The sequence below is a fragment of the Amblyomma mixtum genome, chromosome 2 (genome assembly GCF_055824585.1).
Source record: "Amblyomma mixtum isolate Tamu chromosome 2, ASM5582458v1, whole genome shotgun sequence".
Classification (NCBI taxonomy): Eukaryota; Metazoa; Arthropoda; class Arachnida; order Ixodida; family Ixodidae; genus Amblyomma; species Amblyomma mixtum.
This window is the reverse complement of record NC_143013.1, coordinates 81,076,534-81,099,616: the sequence shown is the minus strand read 5'-3', so window position 1 is coordinate 81,099,616 and position 23,083 is coordinate 81,076,534. Positions and strand designations below refer to the sequence as shown.

Below are 23,083 nucleotides of genomic sequence, written 5' to 3'. Positions count from 1 at the left end.
CGTACCAGCCAATACAGTGGTCTCTCTCGTGATTTGAAAACATACAGCAGCTGGGGATGTTGCCAACTTGGCTTGTTTGGTGCGTTTGTTAATTGCCATTTTCTCGTTTGAGCTTTGCGACTGATATCGTTTGAACTTGAATGCTGTTGAGGGCTCAGTGGCATTGGACACTGTTGTGTAATAACAGTCAACTGCCACTGGAATCGAAAGGTATTGAATGAATAACCGTTGAAACTGCCTGTGTAAAAGGCAGATGTTAAATGGAGATTTTGAGAGGTCTGAGAGGAGTTTCTTGGATTATTTGAACATTGCAGCAGATATGTAAACATGTTGCAACAACAGTTTTAGAGCATCAACAGTGGACATGGAAGCCAGGGATGGTGATTTCAAGAGTAGGGTATCTGCATGTGGCTCCTGAGTATGCACTGCAGTGCCAATGATTGAATCATTAAATATGACCTGTTAAAAATCACGATCCTGAATTCCGCAAACACGAAACGAGAGAGTTATATACTGAAGTATTTCAGACTACCGTATTTCACATATGTAAATGGGATGTGATTGTGCAACTAAATTTCTTGCTTGCTATTTTTTTTCCTTTTGGGCTTGACCCGGAAATGTGTTTAACTAAATTTTTCAGTTTGAGTGACTAAATGAATGATGTTCTAATTTATGTTGTATGGAAACACTATTGTGCAGTCATGTTGAGTACAGATTGTGGTTTTCAGTGTTGTTCGGTTTGTATTTTAAACTTGCCAGCAGATGGTATGATGTGCACTATGTTGTGGGTAATCAAGTGTAATGTGTTGTTCTCTTGAAAGGCTCAAGTGGTTCTTCAAGGAAAGTCACGGAACCTTATAATTCGAGAACTTCAGCGTACGGTGAGCTTTTTTCTTTCCTTCTTTTTTTTATCAAGCAGCTGCTTTCTTCTGTCATCAATTTTTGGGACCATCATGTTTTGGAGGTCACGGAAAATTTTTTTTTCACTGTGGTAATCCTGTTGTCACAAAGCTTGCAAATAACTGAGGTGATGGGTTTGGTGGCACATGAGCAACAGAATTCATAGCCTCAGTGAATGAGTTGTGCTTGTTTTTTACAAGCCGCAGTATGTTTTTGGACTGTTTTTTGGTTTGATAGAGACGGTTGATTCCTAGCCGGTTGATTGCTGATAAAACATGATGTTGCTATTGAAATGGTACTTCTGTCATGATTCGTTGCTTGGCTCTTGATTGTAATGTGTCAGTTCTACAAACACTGTTAAGGATAGGCTTTGCCAGAGTTTGAGAGGCATTTCTTTCTGTCGTATTCAGAGGCTGTATGAGTAATGCTAGTGTTGCTGCTGTCATTCCCATTTAGCTGTCGGTCTAATGATTACTGTGTTCTGTTCCAGAACCTTGATGTGAACCTGGCGGTGAACAACTTGCTGAGTCGGGATGATGAAGATGGAGAGGATGTGGACGATGGTCAGGAGTCATACATGCCTGGAGGCTAGTGCCACTGTTTTCACAATTTGTTTTTGCTGGCTTAGAACGCATTACTTTTGTGTCCCCTGTGGGCCAGCAAGATAATGCAGGAGTTCTAGGTTGGACAGGAACATTGGCGATAGTCATTGGGGACATAGTCAAGTAAAATCTTTAGTTAAACATTACAGTTACTGTTCAAAATCTTTCTCTTTTGTTCACAGCATGCCTTATATAGAGTCAGTGTTGCCCACTTGTTGTGTGTGTCTAGGAATATTATGTTCCTGGAAAGTGACAGACTGTCTTCCTGCAGACCTTAGATGCTGAATGCAGTCTACACACCGTAGTGGAAATTTTCGACAAAAGTAAAAGCGTTGCTGAAAGTGGTCCCTCCATAATTTTAAAATTAGTTTCTCTGTGCCTTGAGCGCTAAGCAAGTCCTTCTAGAGCACAGTTTCTTGACTTGCAGATGACTTGATATCTCTACTGGATGCTGGGATCCATGGAGACCATCCCAGTGTTATCATAGATGCCGATGCCATGTTCTCTGAGGACATGTTTGGCTATGCTAATCTGCGAAACCGCACTGGCAGCAGAGGGCGTTCCGGTAAGTTGACCAGAACACTTTGAACTTGGGCAGGGGATTGAGCGTCACTTGTGAACTTTAACAATTTGTCATGTTTGAACCCTTGCTGATGTTAGTTGGCCTCCCTGGTGAACATGCTGTTTTGTGATGCATAATTTAACTGCCATACTCAGCTTCCATCTTTTGTGTTGTTTTATTCATTCATTTTAGTTTTTGGTGATGTTCAGGTGTTCGGTGCACTCGAGTTCATTGAATTATTAGGACAGCGTGTCCTTTCCAGACTTTTAGTCATCATCTTATTTTAAGGGGGGACACTGGTCTTGAAAAAAAAAATTTTGTTAATGAAGTCACAGTTACAAAATCTTCAGGGCATATGTATTTTTCTGTGCTGATTCTAAATATGTCATTTAATTTCATGTAAAACAATTCCTTGAGCACTTATGCAATTTTTATGCTAGTATTTTGCGGAGAGTTTTGAAGAAAATTTGCTGCGGGAAACTCGCTGAAATGTATGCCATTGGGTTCTCTTGACAGCAAGGAATACAATAAGGGTAAAATTGTCTTCCTGCCTATCATAGAACTTAAGCTATAGAGTTTTGAAGGTGTCGCTTCAGAAATGAGAAGGAAAATGTGTATTTCTGTGTGTGAAGTGGCAGCTTCAGTACCCTATAACTCAAGTTCTATGATAGCCAGGATGATAATTTTACCCTTATTGTATTCCTTGGTGTCAAGAGAACCCAATGGCATACATTTCAGTGAGTTTCCTGCAGCAAATTTTCTTCAAAACTCTCCGCAAAATACTTGCATAAAAAGTGCATAAGTGCTCAAGGAATTGTTTTACATGAAATTAAATGACATATCTAGAATCAGCGCACAAAAATTCATGTGCCCTGAAAATTTCATAACTATGACTAAATTAATAAAATTTTCTTTTCAAGACCAGTGTCCCCCCTTAAGTGAATGTGCGATTGCTGCTGTGCGAGTGTAAATGTTCTGTAGATGCTTGAAAACGCTGCAGTAGCAGGTGAAATGCATGCAACTCTAAAAATTGGAATTTGGGCTTTCACTCTTATGGTTCATGTAAGAGCACAAGGTGGCTTCATTTTGCGGGTCTAGAGTGGTTTGTGGTTTACTTGTTTTTGTCTGTGTGCGGAAATTGTGGCATGCACACTGCATTGTTCTGCCATGCAGGTGACCAAGACAGAGACCGGGACAGGGACCGTGATCGTGAGAGCATGTTCCGAGTGCGGGAGCGTCACTATTCAGGCTCTCGGCGCTGGTTGGAGTCGGCGCTGCGTGACAGCAGCTCGGATCTTGCTGATGCCAAGAAGATGAGCCCACTTTGGCTTTCAGAGGAGCCGGAGTACTGGCCCGACAAGGCAAGTGTTGCATGAGTTCTGTTTGGCTTTTTTTTTGGGATCAAAACTGCACTGTCAAGGGTAATGAGTGGTGAGTAAGGCGGAAAAGGTCGAAGCAATGCTAACAACGAAAACGTTGCTCAGCGGGAATGTACAGTAAAACCTCATTATTCTGGACCCCGCTAATTCAGATAATTTGGGCTGCTGCCAAAGTCCCGCTAAATGCCTATGCAAGAAGATAAAAAAAAATGGAAATGTTAGCAGTTTATTTCTCTATCCCTGGCATCTGTGGACGACTGCATTACCCCTAAATCATTGTTTTTCCTTGCACTTAGTGTCGTGCAGACCAGCCTGTTCTGAAGCCCTAGTGTTTGCTTTGTGGCTGGAGTTTTCCTTCATCCCCTTTGTGCTCACTGGCAAACTGGCCTTTGCCCTTCTGTCCCCAGGGTGCCAAGTTCGTGCACATCGTGGCCCTCTACTCTGAGCTTGTTGCCCTGAGCTCCACGGGGCAGCTGCACCAGTGGAAGTGGAGCGAGCCGGAACCTTACAAGAACACCGAGGTAAGCATGCCTGTCTCTGTGAAGTCGGGGGGAAGCTTGGCGGGAATTTGAGGCATTGGCACTAGACCGCAGAACTGAATTTGTGTTGTGAGAATATCATCTTAACGTGACTCCTCAACATGCAGTTGTGGGGTGAGAGGTTGCCCAGGAATGACACCTTTGTTTCCCTTCTGTTTACCAAAACTCGAAAGTACGTCGGAGCATTGCTGGTCTCTGGCGGCTGAAAGATGGCCTGCATAAAACCTAAACGGGGCGAGTGATCCTCCAGTAGATACACTGTGTTGGAAACGTTCCTCGCGATCCTCTTCGGGGGTGTTTCGGTGAAGTGAAAGCTTCAGGTGATATTTTGCAGTTGTTTCTTTGGCTTGAACTTGGGAGTAGGGACGGAGGCATTGCCCTGGGACGGAGAGCACTGCCTAAGCTCCTGTGTTCTGTGTGCGGTGCATGCAGCAACCAGGCATCCACCACCCGAAGACGTTGTCACTGGGCCTGGGCGGGGAGCGGTGCCTGCTGCTGGAGGCACGGTGCGTGCGTGCCACGGTGGTGACCGAGTCGGGCCGTGTGGCCACCTGGCTGGACGACTCGCTGGCCCCCGTGGCACCCAAGCTGGAGCAGCCCGCGCAGAGCTTCCCCGAGTTCCAGCAGGACCCCGTGGCAGCGCTGTATGTCTGCTCGCTCTACTCCTGCGTGAGGCTGCAGTCGGGCGCCCTCTACTGGTGGTGAGTGCTGGGCTGCTCTGAACTTGAGGTTGGCAGGTTTGGCACAGGTTGCTGCAGTATGAAAGGGAACAGTCACTCTGGGCTCAAGAGTGGACTCTGTTCTCATTCTGTGTGCTTTTTCCGTTGTAATCGGTAGGTTCTTCCGTGCAGCCTAACATTTGGCCTGCGTTTTAATCCTAGTGGATGTGAAAAGGTGGAAGAGGGCGGGCATGGGTGATTTCATATTGCAGCAACATGATTTGGAAAATTCTATGGTACAGGGCATGCTCACATGCATGATCAGTTAATCAGTTATGTTTCATACTCCCTTTCCACTCATTTTTGTTTTTTGGGTATGTTACAATCGTTTTTTAAGAACAAACTGATAGTATCCAAAAACCTGCACATAATATGAAGTTTTTTCCAGACATGTAACGTCAAATTTTCACCTTGTGTTTATTATATACGAATTCAAGCAATTTTCGGCCAAAATGCGTAGTTCAGGTTTCGTTATTACTGAGGTCGGTAGTTTCAATTTCAATGCCAGTTCATGTCACTACACTGATCTGACCTCATTGCGCCCAGGATAATCACACCTTCCATGGTATCGGGGCCGCGAAAGCAGTAGTATGCGGTTGCTTTTGAAAGGAAAGTAGGCATAGCTGCCGAAAGCATCGTTACCGCATCAAGCACTGCTACATGGTCTGGATGAAGTAGGGAGAGCCTGCAGTTACTGACGCCAAACACTGGCCTCTCCAGCCAAGCTATGCATTTGGATTCCAAACGCTTGGGCCAGCATTCCCAGGGAGCGTCCCCTCCCTCATTCTTTGCACTAAGCATCACAGAGGTACCGAACAATGGGCGCTTGATGCCTTGTTTTTGAAGGTCTCTGGTTCATGGGACATTAATCACTTGGATGCTTGCTTGATTTTCTAGGAAAATGTCAAGAAAAAGGGCATGGGGGCTTATTCGAGCATAGGTACATGCTCAGTATTTTGCAGTAATTCTCTTGTCGAAAAAATCTGCACTGTTGAGGTCACAATATATCAGAACAGGCTTTCACACACGCATGTACACACAGACACGCACACAGTAGTACCAAGCTGCACCTGATTTTATGCTCGTTATTCCTTGAGAGTGTATAAATACACTTGCCTAGTAAATGTTAAATGCATTTTCTTTCTGGAAGTGACACACAAATGGAAGAATTTCGCAAAGGAAAATGCCATGGTGCTGCCTTCATTCCTTTTTGTGTTGTGGCTTGCTTACTTTGATCGAGAGCTTGGGTTGTCTGTTGTGTAGCCATGGCATTGGCTGTGAGGTGCGTATGTCTGTCTTCTTATCTCCGGCTTGGAGTGAGAGTTGTGGTGTGTGTTAGCAAGAACACAGTGGCGACTCTACTCTGTGCTGTGCTGACAGATCTTCTCGCCGCACTGTGTTGTCCATGCAGGGGTGTGCTGCCCTTCAGCCAGCGGAAGAAGCTGTGGGAGAAGGCGACGTCCCGTGCCAAGAAGCACAAGGTGTCCAGCCATGCGTCCGAGATTGTGGCTGGATCGCAGGTGTGCATGCGCAACAGCCCCATGTACCACCCGGGTGCCCTGGCGTTCACCACTGCGGGCGGCCTGCCCAGGGTGGGCCAGCTCCTCTCGGCCGCGTGGAACCTCCCCGACACCTGCCAGTTCAAGATCCTGAGGTGAGCTGAGCAGCGGCTGCAGTTACGGGTGCTTAGGTTAGGTGAGAGGTTTACTTGCATGTGAGTTGGCTTACTGCTGAGTTGACCTACCGTATAAACGCGTGTAAGGGCCGCACTTTTTTTTCCGAATTCGAGGGCCAATTTTCGGGGTGCGGCTCATACATGCGATGTACGAAGTTAAAAAAATTTTTTTTTTAAGTAAAAACACACCAATCAGGGAATGGGCGGCATTTATTCTACGTTCAATCGTCACTCGCGGAGTATTTAGACTCTGAGCTGGTGCTGTGCTCTGGTGCACACTCATCTCAAAAGAAGCTGCGCAGCATGTCCGCACTTCCATCACATAGCAGAGCAGCAGCTCTTCCAGTTCGGGAAACTCGCACGGCTTGCCTCGAAAAGCGCGCTTTTTGCAGCTTGTGTTTCTCACTCCACCCTTTTTTTTTGCACGATCATCGGACGCACTTCTCGGCCACTTCTAATTCACTGTCTGTCGCACGCTTGCCGCGTTCGAGAGCTAACTCCCAGCCATTTAGCTGTTAAGGTGCTTGCCCGTCGTTGCTAAAACTGCATTATTCGACGGCAGCACGCGAAAGCTACAACCACCACAACCATGTGAGCACGCTAACACGCCACAAATGGGTGGAGCTGGCGATACTGATGCCGATCTGGATAGTGGGAAGTCGCGGCGAAGAAAAAAAACTGACGATGATGATGATGACTGCGGCCTTGGGCGCCGTCCATGGACGGTTTTTGGAAGCTCTTGCGCACGTGCTTGGCCTCCGTGATCAAGCGCACCGCGATTGAGCGCACCGTTGTTCGCAGCCGGAGCCAGTCGCGGAGGCCACGGTGCGTGCATTTAGAAGGCTATTCCCGCCTGGGTCATGGAAAGTTCGGGTGCGGCTTTTACACGAATTTATTTTTTTAAAACATTTCCTTTGGGAAAACGGGGTGCGGCCCTTACACGCGTTTATACGGTATTTTTGCAGTTATGAGCTGTTAATTGTTTGACAGAATGTTCATTGTGGTTTGTTGCTCCTCGGAGCAGTCGTGTGATTACCACTTTGGTACACAGTTGTACACAATGCACTCGTGTCAGGGAGTTTTATAATTTTGTATTGTCCCAAAATTCATATCAATTGTTATCGTATTATTGAGACTGTACTCACTCTAATTACTTGTGCACTTTTCCTGGCCTCATTTTGTAAATATAATTTTGTGGTCCCTTTAAAAACCAGACGGTGTATAAACCAATCCAGTATTCTTTCCAGTGCCCGTCTTAACTTGTCCTTTCTCTCTAGAAACTGAAATTTGGCATCCGAGTGATGGTGTTGTGTTGCACGCACTGCTCTGCAGTGAGAAGAAGCCTGACACGGCCGACGGCTCGGCAGCAGGCAGCAGCAGTGGCAGTGGCAGTGGTAGCAGTACCAAGGTGGCTTCTTCCAGCGCTGAGAGCAAGTCGTCGGACCGCACCGAGATGCCGCCACCGCCGTCGCCTGCATCGTCGACGTGCAGCGAGCCGGCGCACAGTCCGCTGCCACACAAGCGCAAGCACAAGGCCAGCACGTCGTCGTTGGACGCTGCCTCCGAGCGCCGGGACGAGGAGGAGTGGCACCTGCGCGACGTTGTCTTCGTGGAGGACGTCAAGAACATTCCTGTGGGGCGAGTTATCAAGGTGGGAGGGTGGCGGCCGATTCTTCTTCCTATGCAGCTGTCACCAGTCCTAGCACTTTTTGAAAGTAAACATTGTGGAAAACAAATTTTTTTTTAATGATGCATTTTGTTGCTTTGCTTGTTCTACTTTATTCCTTATTCGATACTTTTTTTTTTTAATAGTACAGGCATTATGTGCTTGTACACGTTGCTTGTTCTGTGGATTTCGGGTTACTTCTGTCAACAACATAGAAGTTGCGAATTTGTGGACTGCTTTGCTTTCAAGTCTCAACAGATGTTTAGCTACACTGGTTTTCATCTTGTGAGCTTAAAATGCTTAGGGGCAGCATTCATTTTCCTTTGGCTTTGAGGAGTAGATGGTGTGAGCAAACTGTGCAGAAAAACCGAAAAACCATTCATCCTCGGAGCTGTTACATTTGTACTAAAATGTTTTGAGTGGCGGTATTAAATTGGTGACCTGCTACTTAGGAAGCCAATCAGTGATTTAGCTGTGGTGTAATCTGGCTGCATAGTGCTGTGTGGTGCCCATCTTTCTTTTTTAAGCTTAGAGTATTCTGATGTTGACGCAGACTTTGTTGCTGTCTCTCGCTCTTTACAAGACCTGTGCCTGAGTTCAGTGCAAAAGTTCAGTGCAAAATGGTGCTGACCCGCCCAGGTGGACGGGGCTTATGTGGCAGTGCGCTTTGGTCGAGAGAGTGGCCCCGGCGAAGATCCCCTGGCCGAGTGCCGGCTGCTGCGCCGTGATGAGCTGCAGCCCGTGAGGGGCTCTGCCACACCACGCCTTCCAGACTGCCTGCAACGGACCCCTCGTCGTGTCTGCCTGCCCGATGGTGTGCAGCTCTTAGCCATGGCCATCGATTCCCAAGGTGCGTCTTTCTTGCAAGCCAGCTGTTCTGTAGTGCATGTGCGAGCTGCATCTATCTCTGCATGCCCCCAATTTCTTTGAACTGTGCACCGAGTCTCTTGTTCTGTTCTGGGGAATTCATACTGCTGCGCAAATAACGTCGATGCATGTTGAATCTTAAGGCTGTCATGTCGACAAAAGTTGCTCTTCTCATTACTGGCATTTTCAAGCGTATTTGATTAGCAGAAAGGATAGCTCTTGATTGCGGTGCTGTGCCAGCTGTGTGCTGCAGACTGAACATTCAAAGCAAATTGTTGCAATGGGCTGTTTTTGGGTTTTCATAACCGTTTAAAGATAGAATTTTCTCTGGAAGAAGGTGCCCCGCGACGAATTTTTTAGAGCGCAGCTCCTAGGCGCTCGTTGCTGCATTCCGCTTCTGCGTAACTGGCTGTCCATGTAGCAGAGTGAAATGCCACCTGGGAGGTGGTTGCCACGTGAAGATCCCTCAGGGTGGCTAGCAGTGCAACACGCTACCTGCCAGCGGTGGCATGCGAAGAGCTGAGTTCTTACATTACTGACGGTCGTAATAGTCGTAATGATGATGATGATGATGCTGATGCTTCTCCGAACAGACTAAATTTGGTACGGTATGGAAAAAATTGAAACAGGCGGTATTTCGTTCATAGGATTGCTTCTTTCGGACAGCTTGCACTGCACTACTAAATAAAACGACAACGCACAATAGGACACTTTGAAATAAATTAAGTAGACAAAGCAGATAGCGATAAATCGATGCAAGTGAGGGCAGACGATGCATGTGAAGAAACCGAAACTGTGCAATTACTGGATCATAAGCACTTTGCAAGAAAAGTTTGTTTTTCCCTTCTGCAAGATAGAAGCACAAAGAAAATGATGTGTATGAGTCCTAAGAAATATTGCCACCTTTCTAATTAGAGTTAAACATGGGTATGCGTTGTTGAAAAAAGACGGATTTGTCGCTGCATTCAGATTTTCTTTGCATCACCTTCCCCTAGTTCCTTGTCTCGGGCACAAAAAACTGTTTCCCCCAGCATCATCATCATAAGTGAGCATCATGTGGAACTATTGTAAAACAGCAAACCGAAAATGAAACTAGATTTGTGGTCAGGGATGGTGCTGCTGTTGACGCAGCGATGGCGACCCAGACAAAATTGGAAAACACTTCTAAATGCTTTGAGTAGCAGAAATAACTAGAAATGGCAGCTCCAATCATGAAACGCTTAAGACGACCTAACAGAAACCTCATATTTATTCAAATGGGAGCAGCCGGCAATGTGTGATTAATGTTTATGATATCAAAAACACAGTGATCGCAAAAATCACCTGAACCAGTTCTACGGAAGCAGCTGACTTCAAAATCAGTATGCGCGGGAATGAATTGCCGCATGGCTGCCGAACTTTATGGAAATGATCAGGATGGGGAGGAAAACCTACGAAAAACTCGGAAATTGTTAATCATGAAAAAATCCCCGAAGTTGCCCTTCAAGAACTGATAAGCAGTTGCGCAGTTTTTGGGGGCCATAGGCGCTGAGTGTAAACTTCTACTCTTCTTTGCTTTGCTCAAGCAGGCATCCATGCTGTGGTGAAGAACGGGGGCCAGCTGAGCTACATGGTGTACAACATCGTGACTGGGCGTGCAGAGCAGGACAGCCCCTTCCCCACTTACCTGCAGTCATTCCTTGGCCTGGATCAGCGCCAAGTCTCCCTGTCCATCAGCGGAGAGGTGTGTGTCCCCAGGGACTAACAGTTCACTTGTCTCTGCTACTACACTTTTCTCATCTGGCAACTGGCAATTTCTCGCATGCAACATTTTCAGCGCAGGTTATTGCCAATCATTTGCAGTAGCAGAGGTCGTACTGTGCCCTCGTGGATAGAATGGTGGAAATGAATTGGTTAATGCATCTGATGTTGATGAGACCAAACTATCAGTTTGGTCTTAAGGGGGGACACTGGTCTTGAAAAGAAAATTTTATTAATTTAGTCATAGTTATGAGATTTTCAGGGCACATGTATTTTTGTGCGCTGATTCTAGATATGTCATTTAATTTCATGTAAAACAATTCCTTGAGCACTTATGCACTTTTTATGCAAGTACTTTGCGGAGAGTTATGAAGAAAATTTGCTGCAGGAAACTCACTGAAATGTATGCCATTGGGTTCTCTTGACACCAAGGAATACAATAAGGGTAAAATTATCATCCAGGCTCTCATAGAACTTGAGTAATAGGGTACTGAAGCTGCCACTTCAGAAACAGGAATACACACTTTCCTTCTCATTTCTGAAGCGACAACTTCAAAACTATATAACTTAAGTTCTATGATAGGCAGGAAGACAATTTCACCCTTATTGCATTCCTTGGTGTCAAGAGAACCCAATGGCATACATTTCAGCGAGTTTCCTGCAGCAAATTTTCTTCAGAACTCTCCGCAAAATACTAGCATAAAAAGTGCATAAGTGCTCAAGGAATTGCTTTACATGAAATTAAATGACATATTTAGAATTGGCACACAAAAATACATATTCCCTGAAGATTTCGTAACTGTGACTTCATTAATAAAAATTTTCTTTGCAAGACCAGTGTCCCCCCTTAACTCAAACAGGACGTTTGAGTAGCCTACTTCATTTACATGCACGCTGTGCAGAATGAGGTGCTGACCGTGCTGCGTGATGGCAACAGCACCATCTACCCCCTCGCCAAAGACTGTGTGGAGAGCATCCGTGACCCCCAGTGGCTGGACCTTCCTCCTGTGCGGGCTCTGGGCTTGGGCGTGCACCCGCTCAAGGATGCTGCGGCCAATCAGAAGAACCAGATCGGCATTGTCGTGCTTGCTCTGGAGGTGAGGGAGAAGCTGGTTTTTTCCTTATGCTGGCCCGCTGATGGGGGTTAGAGCAACACCTTCCGACTTATGTTCTGTTGCTATCAGCTTTGCGCTGCAGTAAAAGCTCGTTAATTCGTGTTCCGTTAATACAGAGATTCAGATGGCTTGACTTGCCAGCACACATTGCTACTTTCTTTTTCTTACTTTCTTTTTTTTGCTGTTATGTTAGCAGAGAGTGCAAGTGCACATATGCATGTATTGGTATGTGTCTAGCGAAGTTGCAGATGTCAGAGTGTACTTCCAGTGCTGGCAGTGATATGTGCTTTGTTTTCATCGTGTTTCAAACTGTTTATGTGCTGGTCTGATTATAACGGCAGTAAAGTAACCGAAGTATATTTCCCAATCTTGTTTGTTGTAAAGCTGACCGCACGTACAGCCAAAACGCGCCTGGATGTTTAAGGGACACGGAGGACATAGAAGTTTGCCTGCATCAATAGATTACTGCGTTCTAATGGCGAGTATGCCTTCACTGTGGAAATGGAAATTTTGTTCACAAGGTAGGAAAAGTTAAAGATAAAATTAAATACAGGTGTCGTCACCTCCAGCCGGGCAAGCACAGTGGGGTGCATTGAAACAGCTTTTTGTGGACGTGCGTACCTGAATCTAGGCAACAGCGCCATTGACTTCCATATGGTGACCATAGAGTCATTTTCAGTATGGACATCACAAATTTGAATCAACGGGTGGGAAAATTTTTAAATCTAATTTTCTTGGCAGTCAATGAGTCTACTGCTGCCGGACGTACGTCAGCGTAGCCAGAAAGAGCAACGGAATGATGTTTTAATAAGAAAGAAAAAAATTTTAAATGTAGTTGTGCTCAGTGACCTTTTTGATGTGGGCGTGCTAAATGACGCCAGGGTTCCATTTGCTTGTTGTGTGAACCGGGTTGCTTGGTCCATTACACAGGCTCAGACCCTGATGTCTTCAATCCTCAGAGGGGATGTTGAGACTGTTCGCCAGACATTGTACAGCTTGGAGAATTCCTGTGGTAAGTTGAAACCTCTCTAAAGAAAAATAATCGGTCTTCTCTACAAAAGGTATAGGGTTCTCTGCCGAGGGAACATCACTGTGTTTTGCTTTAGGTTGCCACTTCTGATCTCTCTGTTGTTGACATTTCACGTGCGCAGATACGGAGGCAGGTCGGGCAACCCTCAGCAACATCCTCAATGAAAGGTGGGATGGCAACCGCAACATACTTCATGCAGCTGTCTCGACCTGCTTTCCAACATCTAATAAGGAGAATGAATCTGGAGGTAAGATGTAGTGGTGTTTTATTTCGACCGCTGAATGATGTACCTTTGTACCTGGACATAACGCTATGCACATCCTGCGCAAACACCGTACTCTTCAAACAGTGCCGTGGAAAGGGTCGTGAAAGAATAGACTTACTAGAGAAATTCTGTCTCTCAAGAGTTCTGTGAAGTCTTAAACAGAAGCTTTTGCCTTACGCAGTCTCTTTATGGGTTATAGAAGCGAGCCTTTTTATTGTATTTTTAAAACCTTTCAATTGTTATTCCTTCTTGTTCCTCTTGGCTTGTCTGTTTTCAAGAAGTCTGCTTCTTATATTGTACCCTTTTGTGTATTAAGCTGATTTAGTGATTAGTGATTAAGCATGTATTAAGCTGGTCAATTTCAAATGCTTCAAGATGTATTATCATAATTGTGGTTGGCCGAGTTCAGTCCATTGAAAGATGAAGGCTTCCCGAAGCGCTCTACGATAATTCCTGTTCCGCGCCAGCCATGGCCACGTTATTTTTGTAGCTCTGCAAAGCTGGCCACTCCACCAAGTACTGTACTTATGTGCAAATAACGTGAGAACGAACGTAATGCGATGGGGGAGTTTGCGCTTGTAAGAAAGCAAAAAAAAGCTGCGACGTTTATAATGCAAGCTCATGATTCTGACACAAGCCTGGAACACGTAGGGCAACCATGTTCAAGGGTGCGAAAAAAAAGAGACTGCTTGTGAAAATTCAAAGAAACACCAAGTACCTGTGGGTGGTTTGTTCATCGTCACTACTTCGTTCCTTATTGCTGTCGACAAATACGGCATCATCTTCTTGGAGGACACATTGGAGCGGGACAATGCCTCCCACGCATAGACTGTCGAATTCGTGACCATTGAGGCTAATGCGCGCTTCATATGTCTTGCCGGAGTCGGTTCCCTGCGGCTTATGGGCCACTCATAATAACATATTTACTCGCATAGTGATTGCACGCGTTGCATTTTGTTGTCAAAATTCAATTTTTCCTACTCCCCACATGATCATCGCACCCCGAACTTGCCGCTGCAATTTGTCGTGTGTGCCAAGTCTGGCCGACAGTGACCGCACTTGCCATCTGTCAGCGCTTGCTAACAGGTGGCATGTGCCATGGAGGAAGGAGAACTCAGGAGAGGCCAGAGAGTGTGCTGGAAGTCACGCGCTTTCGCAAGGACTACTGGGAGTCTTTGGCCGACGGCACTGCCAGTGGTAGCGCTGGGCGCAGTGAAGCCGGCTTCAAAAAATGTTCCGTAACCATCTCTCGTGAGTTCTTTCCTTCCTTCATGGCATGTGCAGATGACCATCTTGTATTGTCAGCCACCATTTTTGTTTTGATGTCCTGCACTGTTACAGCGGCAGCCCCCTGTTGGTTGACCTGCAGTCATCCCGCAGCAAATGCGTTCCAACACCTTCTTATACCCACTCACATGGGCAGTCTAAACGCGGTTATGCCGGTTATGCTTAACCGCGGTTACCAAACTCTCGAATCACAGTTCGCCGTTGTCACAAGGCTCGCCACGCTCTGGGCTGCGCTGCAACGAACGAAGTAACGCGGTGATCCGGAGCGAAGCGACATTTGCAAATATCTTGCCGCGCAGTGTCGAGAGTGCCGTCCGTTGGCGCTATCCGGTGGCAGCACTGCCTCGACAGCCGAATACAGCGCCGCATCGCCCGCAGGCCGTTCGTCCCAAGGAAACATCTCTACGCCGGATCCCTGGCACCACCGTCGGAAAACAGTGCTAAACCTTCTTGTTCTCGTAAATAATAAGCCCTGTGATAGGGAAATGTCAAAAATGAATTCTCCTTGACGATCGCTGACCTGTACCGGGTTGCTTGTAGGAGTAATACCGTAAAAACCCGCATATAATACGAACCCGAATAGAATACGGGGCTAAGTTTTAGAGACATGAAATGGGAAAAAAAGTTTCACCCGCGTATAATACGAGTAACACAAGCTCATAGAAGACATTTATTCAAATCGCATCCCGCACTTACTTCAATTACTTTGTTCTTCAGTACCGCTTTCTTCGGACATTTCTTTGTCCGACAAATCATCCCAAATGTACTCATCTTCCGTGCCATCGAGGGCGTTTGAGATGCCGCACTTCTTAAGCCCGCTTCAGCCGCCCGGTTGGCGTCACTGCAGGCTCACCTGAGCGCATCCACTCTGCGTAGCACCGCCTGACTGCGTCCTTGAACGGTTTGTTTACACAACCATCAAACAGCCGCGAAAGCTTTGTCGCGTTCCGCTGCACGCGAAAAGGGCTTCTTTCTGTTGTGGCCATCCACGAATGCTTCCTTCGACGACACCAAACTGCCTCCCGGCCGCACCGTTGCCGATGTTCTCCGCAGCTAAAATCTCTTGAAAGTAGCCGAGTACTGTTTTCGAGACCGTGACATCGTGCTCCCTAAAACAATATCCACTTCACGAAGCGTGCCTTACATGCGAGCACGTGCGTTGTCAACAGGCGCACGGCACACCGCGACCCCCCGGTGCACCCAGCGGATCAACAAAGAAACGACGTCGTGACGTCGTTTGTCGAGAGTAACGAAGCCAAGCCGTAGCCACGCGCCAATAGCGAAGCCAAGCCGTAGCCACGGCGCAAAAACGAAACCAAAACTTTGAGCAACTTCGAAAATTTTTGTTCGGATCCACAAATAGTACGAGGCGGAAATTTAGGACGCTAATTATGGGAAAAAAACCTCGTATTATACGCGGATTTTTACGGTAACTGCAATACAAGCTAGTTTTATTTTCACAGCCACGTTGCAGCGTGGCTGACCCATTCTGCTTGCACGCCAGCTCGGCTGCTAGGGCGCCGCTGAAATCGATCAAATATTTTTCTTTTAATATGAAACAATGAGGTTGACAGTAAGGCAGTGAAGTAGACCGTTTTGTATAGCGTTGATGAATTAAAAAACGGCTGTCTGCTGTGGCTTTCGATGCGAAACAAATTAGGCCTATTGATGACTAAGGAGTAGCACACCAGAACGCTGTCGTCCGCCACGCTCGCGGGCGCCGCAGTTGCGGTAAGCTCACGGAATCCTGTGCTGCGAGCATTGCGAACGTGTCACCTACTTCAACAATGTGGTAGTGACTGGACGTTTTTTGGCGTAATGGCGGTGAAATGCGTAGCTTGAGCACCGCTGGACGTTGCTGCACCTTCGGACGAGATCAAAGGCTGAATAGAAGTGCCGTCACATGGCATTATACATGGTGCCTATTTTGATGCGTTGCTCTTGAAACATGATTTAGTGCGAAGAAAGTATGTTCTTGAAGCGGGCCAGCTCGTGCGCTTTTCGCACTTGGACGCCTACGGGCACTTTCTGTCCTTAGCTGCTGCCATCTCTGTTAATGGCGCAAACCGAGGTCTCCAAGCTCGGTTCGTGCTTTTGTAAGAAGTCTGACCTGTTACTTGTTTGCGTTTTTCGGTGCTCAGAAATTTTTTGTAGAAGATTTACCCCACGTAATGATCGCACCCATAAATTTGCTTCAGTATGAAGAAAAAAAATACGATCATTATGTGAGAAAGTATGGTACTCCTTTCGGACAAGATCCTTGAATGGCTTGTTTTTGCATACGTCCAGTGGCTGGAGCTGTTGCGTCATGCCACCAGGTATGATGACAGTGTCCAAATTACACTTGCTGGCCGTGGCCTTGCCAACGTCCATCAGATGTCCTCTAAACGCATCAAGCACAAGCATTGACGGGAGATCCACACCTGGCTGTTTGGCTCACATGGCACGGAGCCAGTCTAGCATCATCGCAGAGCCCATGCAACCCTTTTCGTCGCACCTGATGTTATGCAGCTGCGGGAGACTTCGTTTTTCGGAATTTTTTTTCCCTTTGAATAAGACTAACAGTGGCAGCTTGCATTAGCCATGCATGCGAGCATGGCGGTTACTCTCGTCTTCTCATTTCCTGTTGTGCGAAGTGCACCTCTTTGCTGCCACGGGCTTCTACAACATAGCTAGACGGAGTGTCCAAAAAGGTTGCCGTTTCATCGGTATTGTTGATCTGACTTACGAGGTCGAAGTCCAAGTGGCGCTGGAATGCCAGGAGGTTATCCCTGTACTGTGACTAAATTCTGGCTAATTGACGTCCTCTGATGAAGCGTAAATCCAGCGTGTAGCATGAACTTTTTCGCCCTTGTGCAACTAGCTTTAAAAACTGCGAGGCAAGCCAGCTTCACGTGCAAGTTCTCATGCCTGAAGAAGTTGGAACATTCACAGGCAACATCTGACTGCGACGCTTGAGCACAAATGCGGACAGCTTCACTTCCAGCCAGTGGCGATGACCATGCACTGGTTCACAAAAGGCCTTGCGAGCAAGTGCTGCATGGGAGGTTCCGTCGCGATTCTTCCGCCATCCGTGAATGTCAACTCTTTCAGTCCGAGATACTGTGTCGCTGGTGATTCGCCAACAGTGCAGTATACGGCGCCCTGTTCTCCATTTTTAAAGTTCTATCAGGTATTGGCGGAATACAATGCAAAGTGTCTCGTAGGTCTAATGCATCTGGAGCCATTGTTGTAGCGAAGCCTACGGCTGTCGTTACGCCATCGCTTGTCGCTGCACAGTACCATGTGCTTAGCCCTTCCCAGCCCTTCGCCTCATTTCCGAAAAGTTGGTTTCTCCTCGCAAATTGCGAGCATGATGGTGGAGCCATCTTGACGAGTAGTGCAAAAAAAAAAAATCATATTGTATTCATGCCTTGGTTTCGATTATAACGCCAGATGCATTCTCAGATAATTCCCAGAAAAAAAACTCGTGTTGCAATACGCTAAGAATCGCTTGTGTCTGGCTCTTTGCCTTTCAGAAAATTCATCTGGTAACATGGACTCCCTGGATCTTCTTTCAACTTCGTCTTCGAGCATTGCCGTTTTATCTGGCCGCAAGTAAGTGAATGTGTGAAGAATACATTAGCATGAAACCTGGACTCTGCATTGATTGCTTTAATTTTAGCCGTGTTGTTTTGCTGCTAAGAAACCGTCAGTGCAGTTAGCTGTCTGCAGTAGGGGTGGTGACCTTGTCCCAACTGGTCATCCTATTTTGTCCATTGAGCTTTAAGTAGACCTCACTTTATTTAGGCTTCGGGATGTTCTTTTAGATCCTGCTCACAGGATCTTGAGCTATTAAACTTGAAAAAGATTAAAGCTGACAGGAAATCCTGCTCACAGGATCTTGAGCTATTAAACTTGAAAAAGATTAAAGCTGACAATATCTCTAAGTATGAAACGCTTAGGTTTTTGTGCTCCTCATATATTGAAGAGAAAGTGCACTGAAACTCAGGCAGGCTCTACAGTGTGACTTAAATATCCTTACAACACTGGTCCATTGAAGTTGTGAACTTCGGATGTTGTCTGATTGGAACAGCAGCCCCCAGTGTGTGAACTTGACATACTGTGCATCGACATAGACTTGCAGTTATGTGTGTGCTGTAGTAAAAGTAGAGCAGTAGCAACAGATATTGTATGCCTACTTTCTTCTCTTTTTTTGTAGCATTAGGCCATGCCAACCTGTCTATTGTAGCATATTTCGTGCTTGCTTTGTCTTCAGTGAGGCAGTCTGTGGCGTTTCCTTTGTTTGCGCTTGTCCTTGCTAAGCAGTAATGAATTGTTGCTGTGACCCGCAGCATGTCGCTGTGCGAGATGATGCGGCGGGCCACATCGGCTGCACTGAGCCTGTCTGGGCTGGAGTCTCAGGACGCCGAGCGGGACTCGGAGTTCCCCATCCCGACCCTGACCTGGCCGCCCGAGCCATCGGACTCCTCAGCTTCCTCCTCCTCTCCGGGCAACTGTCGCAACAGTAAGGGCATGGGTGAGTTCACCTGCAGGTGCTTGCATGATGGTTCACGTCACGACCTGCAGACCACTCATGCTGCTGGCTGATGGCCCTTTGTTTGAATTGTAAGCTTCTTAGTTGAGGGGGTAGCACTTGTCATGTGCAAATTGAGCTGCTGCGAAGTGAGCATTGAGCTGCTGCCTTCTGTCTGGTGGCGGCATGCAGGTCTTCTGCCACAGGCAAGCAAAGGGGAGCACGGGGACCGCAATGCTGCCCTGACCATCCTGTTCTTCCTCTGCGATGCTGTTGCACTGAGGCCACACCTGAAGGAGCTGCTGATGGCCAGGTGAGGAGGTTTTTTTAAATCGAAGTCCTACGGCAGACTCCCCGCTCTTACGTTCCCAAGTGCTGCATTTTCCCAGCTGCTATGTTTTCGTGAACTAGTCACGTCCAAGCTCCCCTAGAAAACTATGCAGTCCAAACCCTGCTGTTATATCGCAGCTGAGGCAGCTTTCCCACATGCTACGTCGCGAATGTCACTTCGCAATAGTGGTTCACCTCATGCTGCCATTTTGACAGCTTATATGTAGAGTGCGCAAAACGCTGACTGGGCCAAAGCGGAACTATAGACACCATTGGTGCTTGGTCGCCACGTGTTCAGCGGCTTCCGGCATGTTGCGTTCCCGCTGACGCCAAGCAGACTTTTTGTGGAGGAGGGCTGTGGAGGCGGGCTGTGGAGGCGGGCTGCGGAGGCGGGCTGCGGAGGCGGGCTGCGGAGGCGGGCTGCGGAGGCGGGCTGCGGAGGCGGGCTGCGGAGGCGGGCTGCGGAGGCGGGCTGTGGAGGCAGGCTGTGGAGGCAGCCTTTATCATCTTTTGCTCAGAGTGTGATGTTCTCGTCCATGTGTGTATGCAGGGATGCCCAGGGCTGCACGCCCTTCATGACTGCAGTGTGTGGGCGGGCGTACCATGCGGCCCTGCTGCTGCTGGACGCAGCTCAGCGGGTGCTGCAGGAGTCGGGCGGTGCAGGTGGCGGGGAGGGTTCGTCCCGCAGGGCCCTGCAGAACATGCTCTACCCACCCGGCTCAGCCCCCGATGACTCGCCCCTGCACGTGCTCTGCTGCAATGACACCTGCAGCTTCACCTGGACGGGCGCCGAGCACATCAACCAGGTGAGGAGGGCAGCTGCTTGGATATGGAGTTGCAGCAGTAGGCAGAGAACTACCTCCATGGCAGTTTTTGTAAGTATGGTAGATTGCGCAGTTATCGAGCGGCAAGGGGTGGATGACTTCTCAGTGTGCTTCTGCGCATGCGCTAGGAGAAATCGAGAGAGAGACCCGAAAGAGGAAACTAGCGGGACATTACGCATGATTCCTCCCCACTGTTTTCCTCTTCTCCTTTCTTTGCGAGAAAAAATAATAAATATCAATTTCATAAAGCGTCGTTGAGTATTGCTGACATCTATTTTAAAAATGAACTCTCGGACTCCACAGAGTCCAAAATGTCGGCGCCGCCGCGGTGGCCCAGTGGTTATGGTGCTCGGCTGCTGACCCGAAAGACGCGGGTTCGATCCCGGCCGCGGCGGCTGGAATTTCTTTGGAGGAGAAATTCTAGAGGCCCGTGTACTGTGCGATGTCAGTGCACGTTAAAGAACCCCAGGTGGTCGAAATTTCCGGAGCCCTCCACTACGGCGTCTCTCATAGCCTTAGTCGCTTTGGGACGTTAAACCCCATAAACCAAACCAAACCAAAATGTCGGCCCCGAATATGTATATGTTCCTATTTCATGCGTGATGGTTTCTCAGTAAAGTCTGGAATATTGTGAAGGTCAGAATTAAATGAGTAAAAAAAATCAGTCGGGTACTGTACGTAGTGGCTTGTTGTTGTTTCTTAGCTGTGCAGGTGTTACACAGAAGGTGACTCTTTTCTGTTCATCACAGAGAAATGCTATGAAACAACTTATGTCACTATCTTAGAAGGGGGGTTGTGGTTCCGCTGATCATATTTGGCCATTCTCAAGATAACCGAGGATTGAGTTTTTATGGTGTCCCAGTAAAGGCAGAGCAGGCATTTGTGAAATGCTGATTCAGTCTTTATAAAGGTGAAATGTTTGTTTATTGACAGGAATTTTTTTTCTCATTTTTTTGCACTAAAGTGGAATTTGCTGCTTCAGTAGAACAGTTGAAGCTCAATGAATGAAGTCAATAAAATCGGCAGTATCCCTCGTAATATTGAAATTTCGCTGCGTCGAAATTCGTGGACTAGCATGCTAAGCATAGAGTTTCTTACTATTACCTAGAGGAAACAAGGGAAGAGGAATGAGGGGCTCGTTATAAATATGACAGAAGCCAACAGCCACAGAAAACCAAGGGGCACAGGGGATTTTTTTTTATTATTTAATTTATTTATTTAGTGGTGTTGATCAATTTAGAATAATACTGAATGTGTTATCGCTTAAAGCTAATTGATTAGAAAAGCAGAAGAAAAAACAACCACATGCTGCCGGTGGGATCCGAACCCACGACCTCCGAATCGTGGGTTCGGATCCCACCGGCGGCATGTGGTTGTTTTTTCTTCTGCTTTTCTAATCAATTAGGTTTAAGCTATAACATATTCAGTAATATTCTAAATTGATCAACACCACAAAATAAATAAATTAAATAATTAAAAAAAAATAAAAAAAATCCCCTGTGCTCCTTGGTTTTCTGTGGCTGTTGGCTTCTGTCACATTACCTAGAGGAAAAGCTGACAACCCGTGTATGGGAGTTTGCATGGAGGCCCCTCAAGACCACTTCAGCCACCATGGGCGCTCAAAGCATCATGGGGCGGTGAGCTACCGACTGCATACCTACAACTTTTGGCCAAAAAATAATGGAAAAATAAAGCTGTTAGATAACTACGAATGTCCTAACATTCAATATCCTGCCTGTAGATTGCAACAAACGAGCAGAAAAGCATGTAAATGCAAAGTTTGCCCAAAATATGAGATGGCTAGCTTTCCTAGGCCAAGTAATGAACACTACAAAAGCTAATGTTTCGTAATTAACAGGCGCAGTTTTAAAAGTAAATATGTTTTCAAAAAAAAATGTTGTTGCTTAGATACTTTAAGAAGTTTTTTAATGGCATTTCGGAAAAGTGAAACCTTTTATTGGCGTCGTGTGTCTATGCGTTTTTACTACTATGGTTTTTGCACACTGCGTTCGCGCGAAAGTCGTCTGCGCACACACGAACAACGTTTTTGGAATGAAACATCTTAGTAGTGCCACTCCGTGTTTCCGAAAGAATACGACTGTTCCGCAACAAGTAGCTCGCCGCCCCATGATGCTTTGAGCGTCCATGGTGGCTGAAGTGCAGCGCCGCCAGCTTTCCCTCTGGGTAATAGTAAGAAACTCTATGATGCTAAGCATGCGTGCGGCGGGTTTCACAGCTGACGGGTATGCCGTTGGCACTCTCCCGTCCAGTCCTATTACCGAGCTCTGATGATGTCAAGCACGTGGAAAGGACAAAACGCTCACCTTGGCAACCCTGTTGCCTCTCTGTGTAGGACATATTTGAGTGCCGCACGTGTGGCCTGGTGGGCTCACTGTGCTGCTGCACAGAGTGTGCCCGTGTCTGCCACAAGGGCCACGACTGCAAGCTCAAGCGCACCTCGCCCACGGCCTACTGCGACTGCTGGGAGAAGTGCAAGTGCCGGGCACTGCTGGCGGGCCACCAGGGCATGCGGGCCACCCTGCTCAACCGGCTGGTCACCGACACCGACCTGGTCACCCTGCCAAACAGCAGGTGCCCTCTTGATTCCATCCTTTTTTTTTTTTTGTCTGCCCTCGCACCACCTTACTAGAGGCATACCTGCCAACTCTTTCGAATTTTCCGTAATATGTACGATTTTGGACCCGTATTACAATTTTACGAATCGTGCCCCAAATTTTACGTAACATAAATTTTATTTGCAAAGAACGTTTGAAACTCTATAGTCTCCCGAAGTAGTGCCGCCATGTAACGGTATGACCAGCTCGACAAACAGATCGCCCAGATATTCTTCCCCAGGCCTCAACTGCATGTTAAATTGCTTCCGGCGCCCCTCAGACGTGCGCGCCACTGCAAGGGCTTTGACGATCGGCAGGCCTCCGGTGATAGGCCGATAGACAGTTTGACCGCATAGTTTCGTTTTCGGAGCTTCGCCGCCAACCCGGAACAGCGGCGGCTATCCACTGCGCTTTTCAGACAGCCAGCCGAGCTACACGTCGTTTAGATTGAC

At 47.2% G+C, this 23,083-nt stretch overlaps 1 protein-coding gene across 10 annotated transcripts in view; it reads left to right on the top strand.

Annotated features, from left to right (window-relative positions):
* The window catches only part of hyd (E3 ubiquitin-protein ligase hyd), a 79,953-nt gene that overhangs the window by 8,398 nt on the left and 48,472 nt on the right, over positions 1 to 23,083 (top strand). For 9 of the 10 annotated variants that reach the window (XM_089572002.1, XM_089572000.1, XM_089571997.1 and 6 more), the window contains exons 5-22: positions 822 to 881; positions 1,391 to 1,481; positions 1,924 to 2,067; positions 3,238 to 3,425; positions 3,851 to 3,964; positions 4,415 to 4,683; positions 6,113 to 6,355; positions 7,709 to 8,027; positions 8,682 to 8,892; positions 10,478 to 10,632; positions 11,552 to 11,746; positions 12,695 to 12,776; positions 12,916 to 13,041; positions 17,865 to 17,943; positions 18,681 to 18,865; positions 19,055 to 19,175; positions 19,743 to 19,998; positions 22,370 to 22,608. In XM_089572002.1, the coding sequence (XP_089428128.1) occupies positions 822 to 881; positions 1,391 to 1,481; positions 1,924 to 2,067; positions 3,238 to 3,425; positions 3,851 to 3,964; positions 4,415 to 4,683; positions 6,113 to 6,355; positions 7,709 to 8,027; positions 8,682 to 8,892; positions 10,478 to 10,632; positions 11,552 to 11,746; positions 12,695 to 12,776; positions 12,916 to 13,041; positions 17,865 to 17,943; positions 18,681 to 18,865; positions 19,055 to 19,175; positions 19,743 to 19,998; positions 22,370 to 22,608 (3,077 nt within the window). The remainder of the gene's footprint in view (positions 1 to 821; positions 882 to 1,390; positions 1,482 to 1,923; positions 2,068 to 3,237; positions 3,426 to 3,850; positions 3,965 to 4,414; positions 4,684 to 6,112; positions 6,356 to 7,708; positions 8,028 to 8,681; positions 8,893 to 10,477; positions 10,633 to 11,551; positions 11,747 to 12,694; positions 12,777 to 12,915; positions 13,042 to 17,864; positions 17,944 to 18,680; positions 18,866 to 19,054; positions 19,176 to 19,742; positions 19,999 to 22,369; positions 22,609 to 23,083) is intronic. The other variant, XM_089571996.1, reaches the window with a different exon arrangement.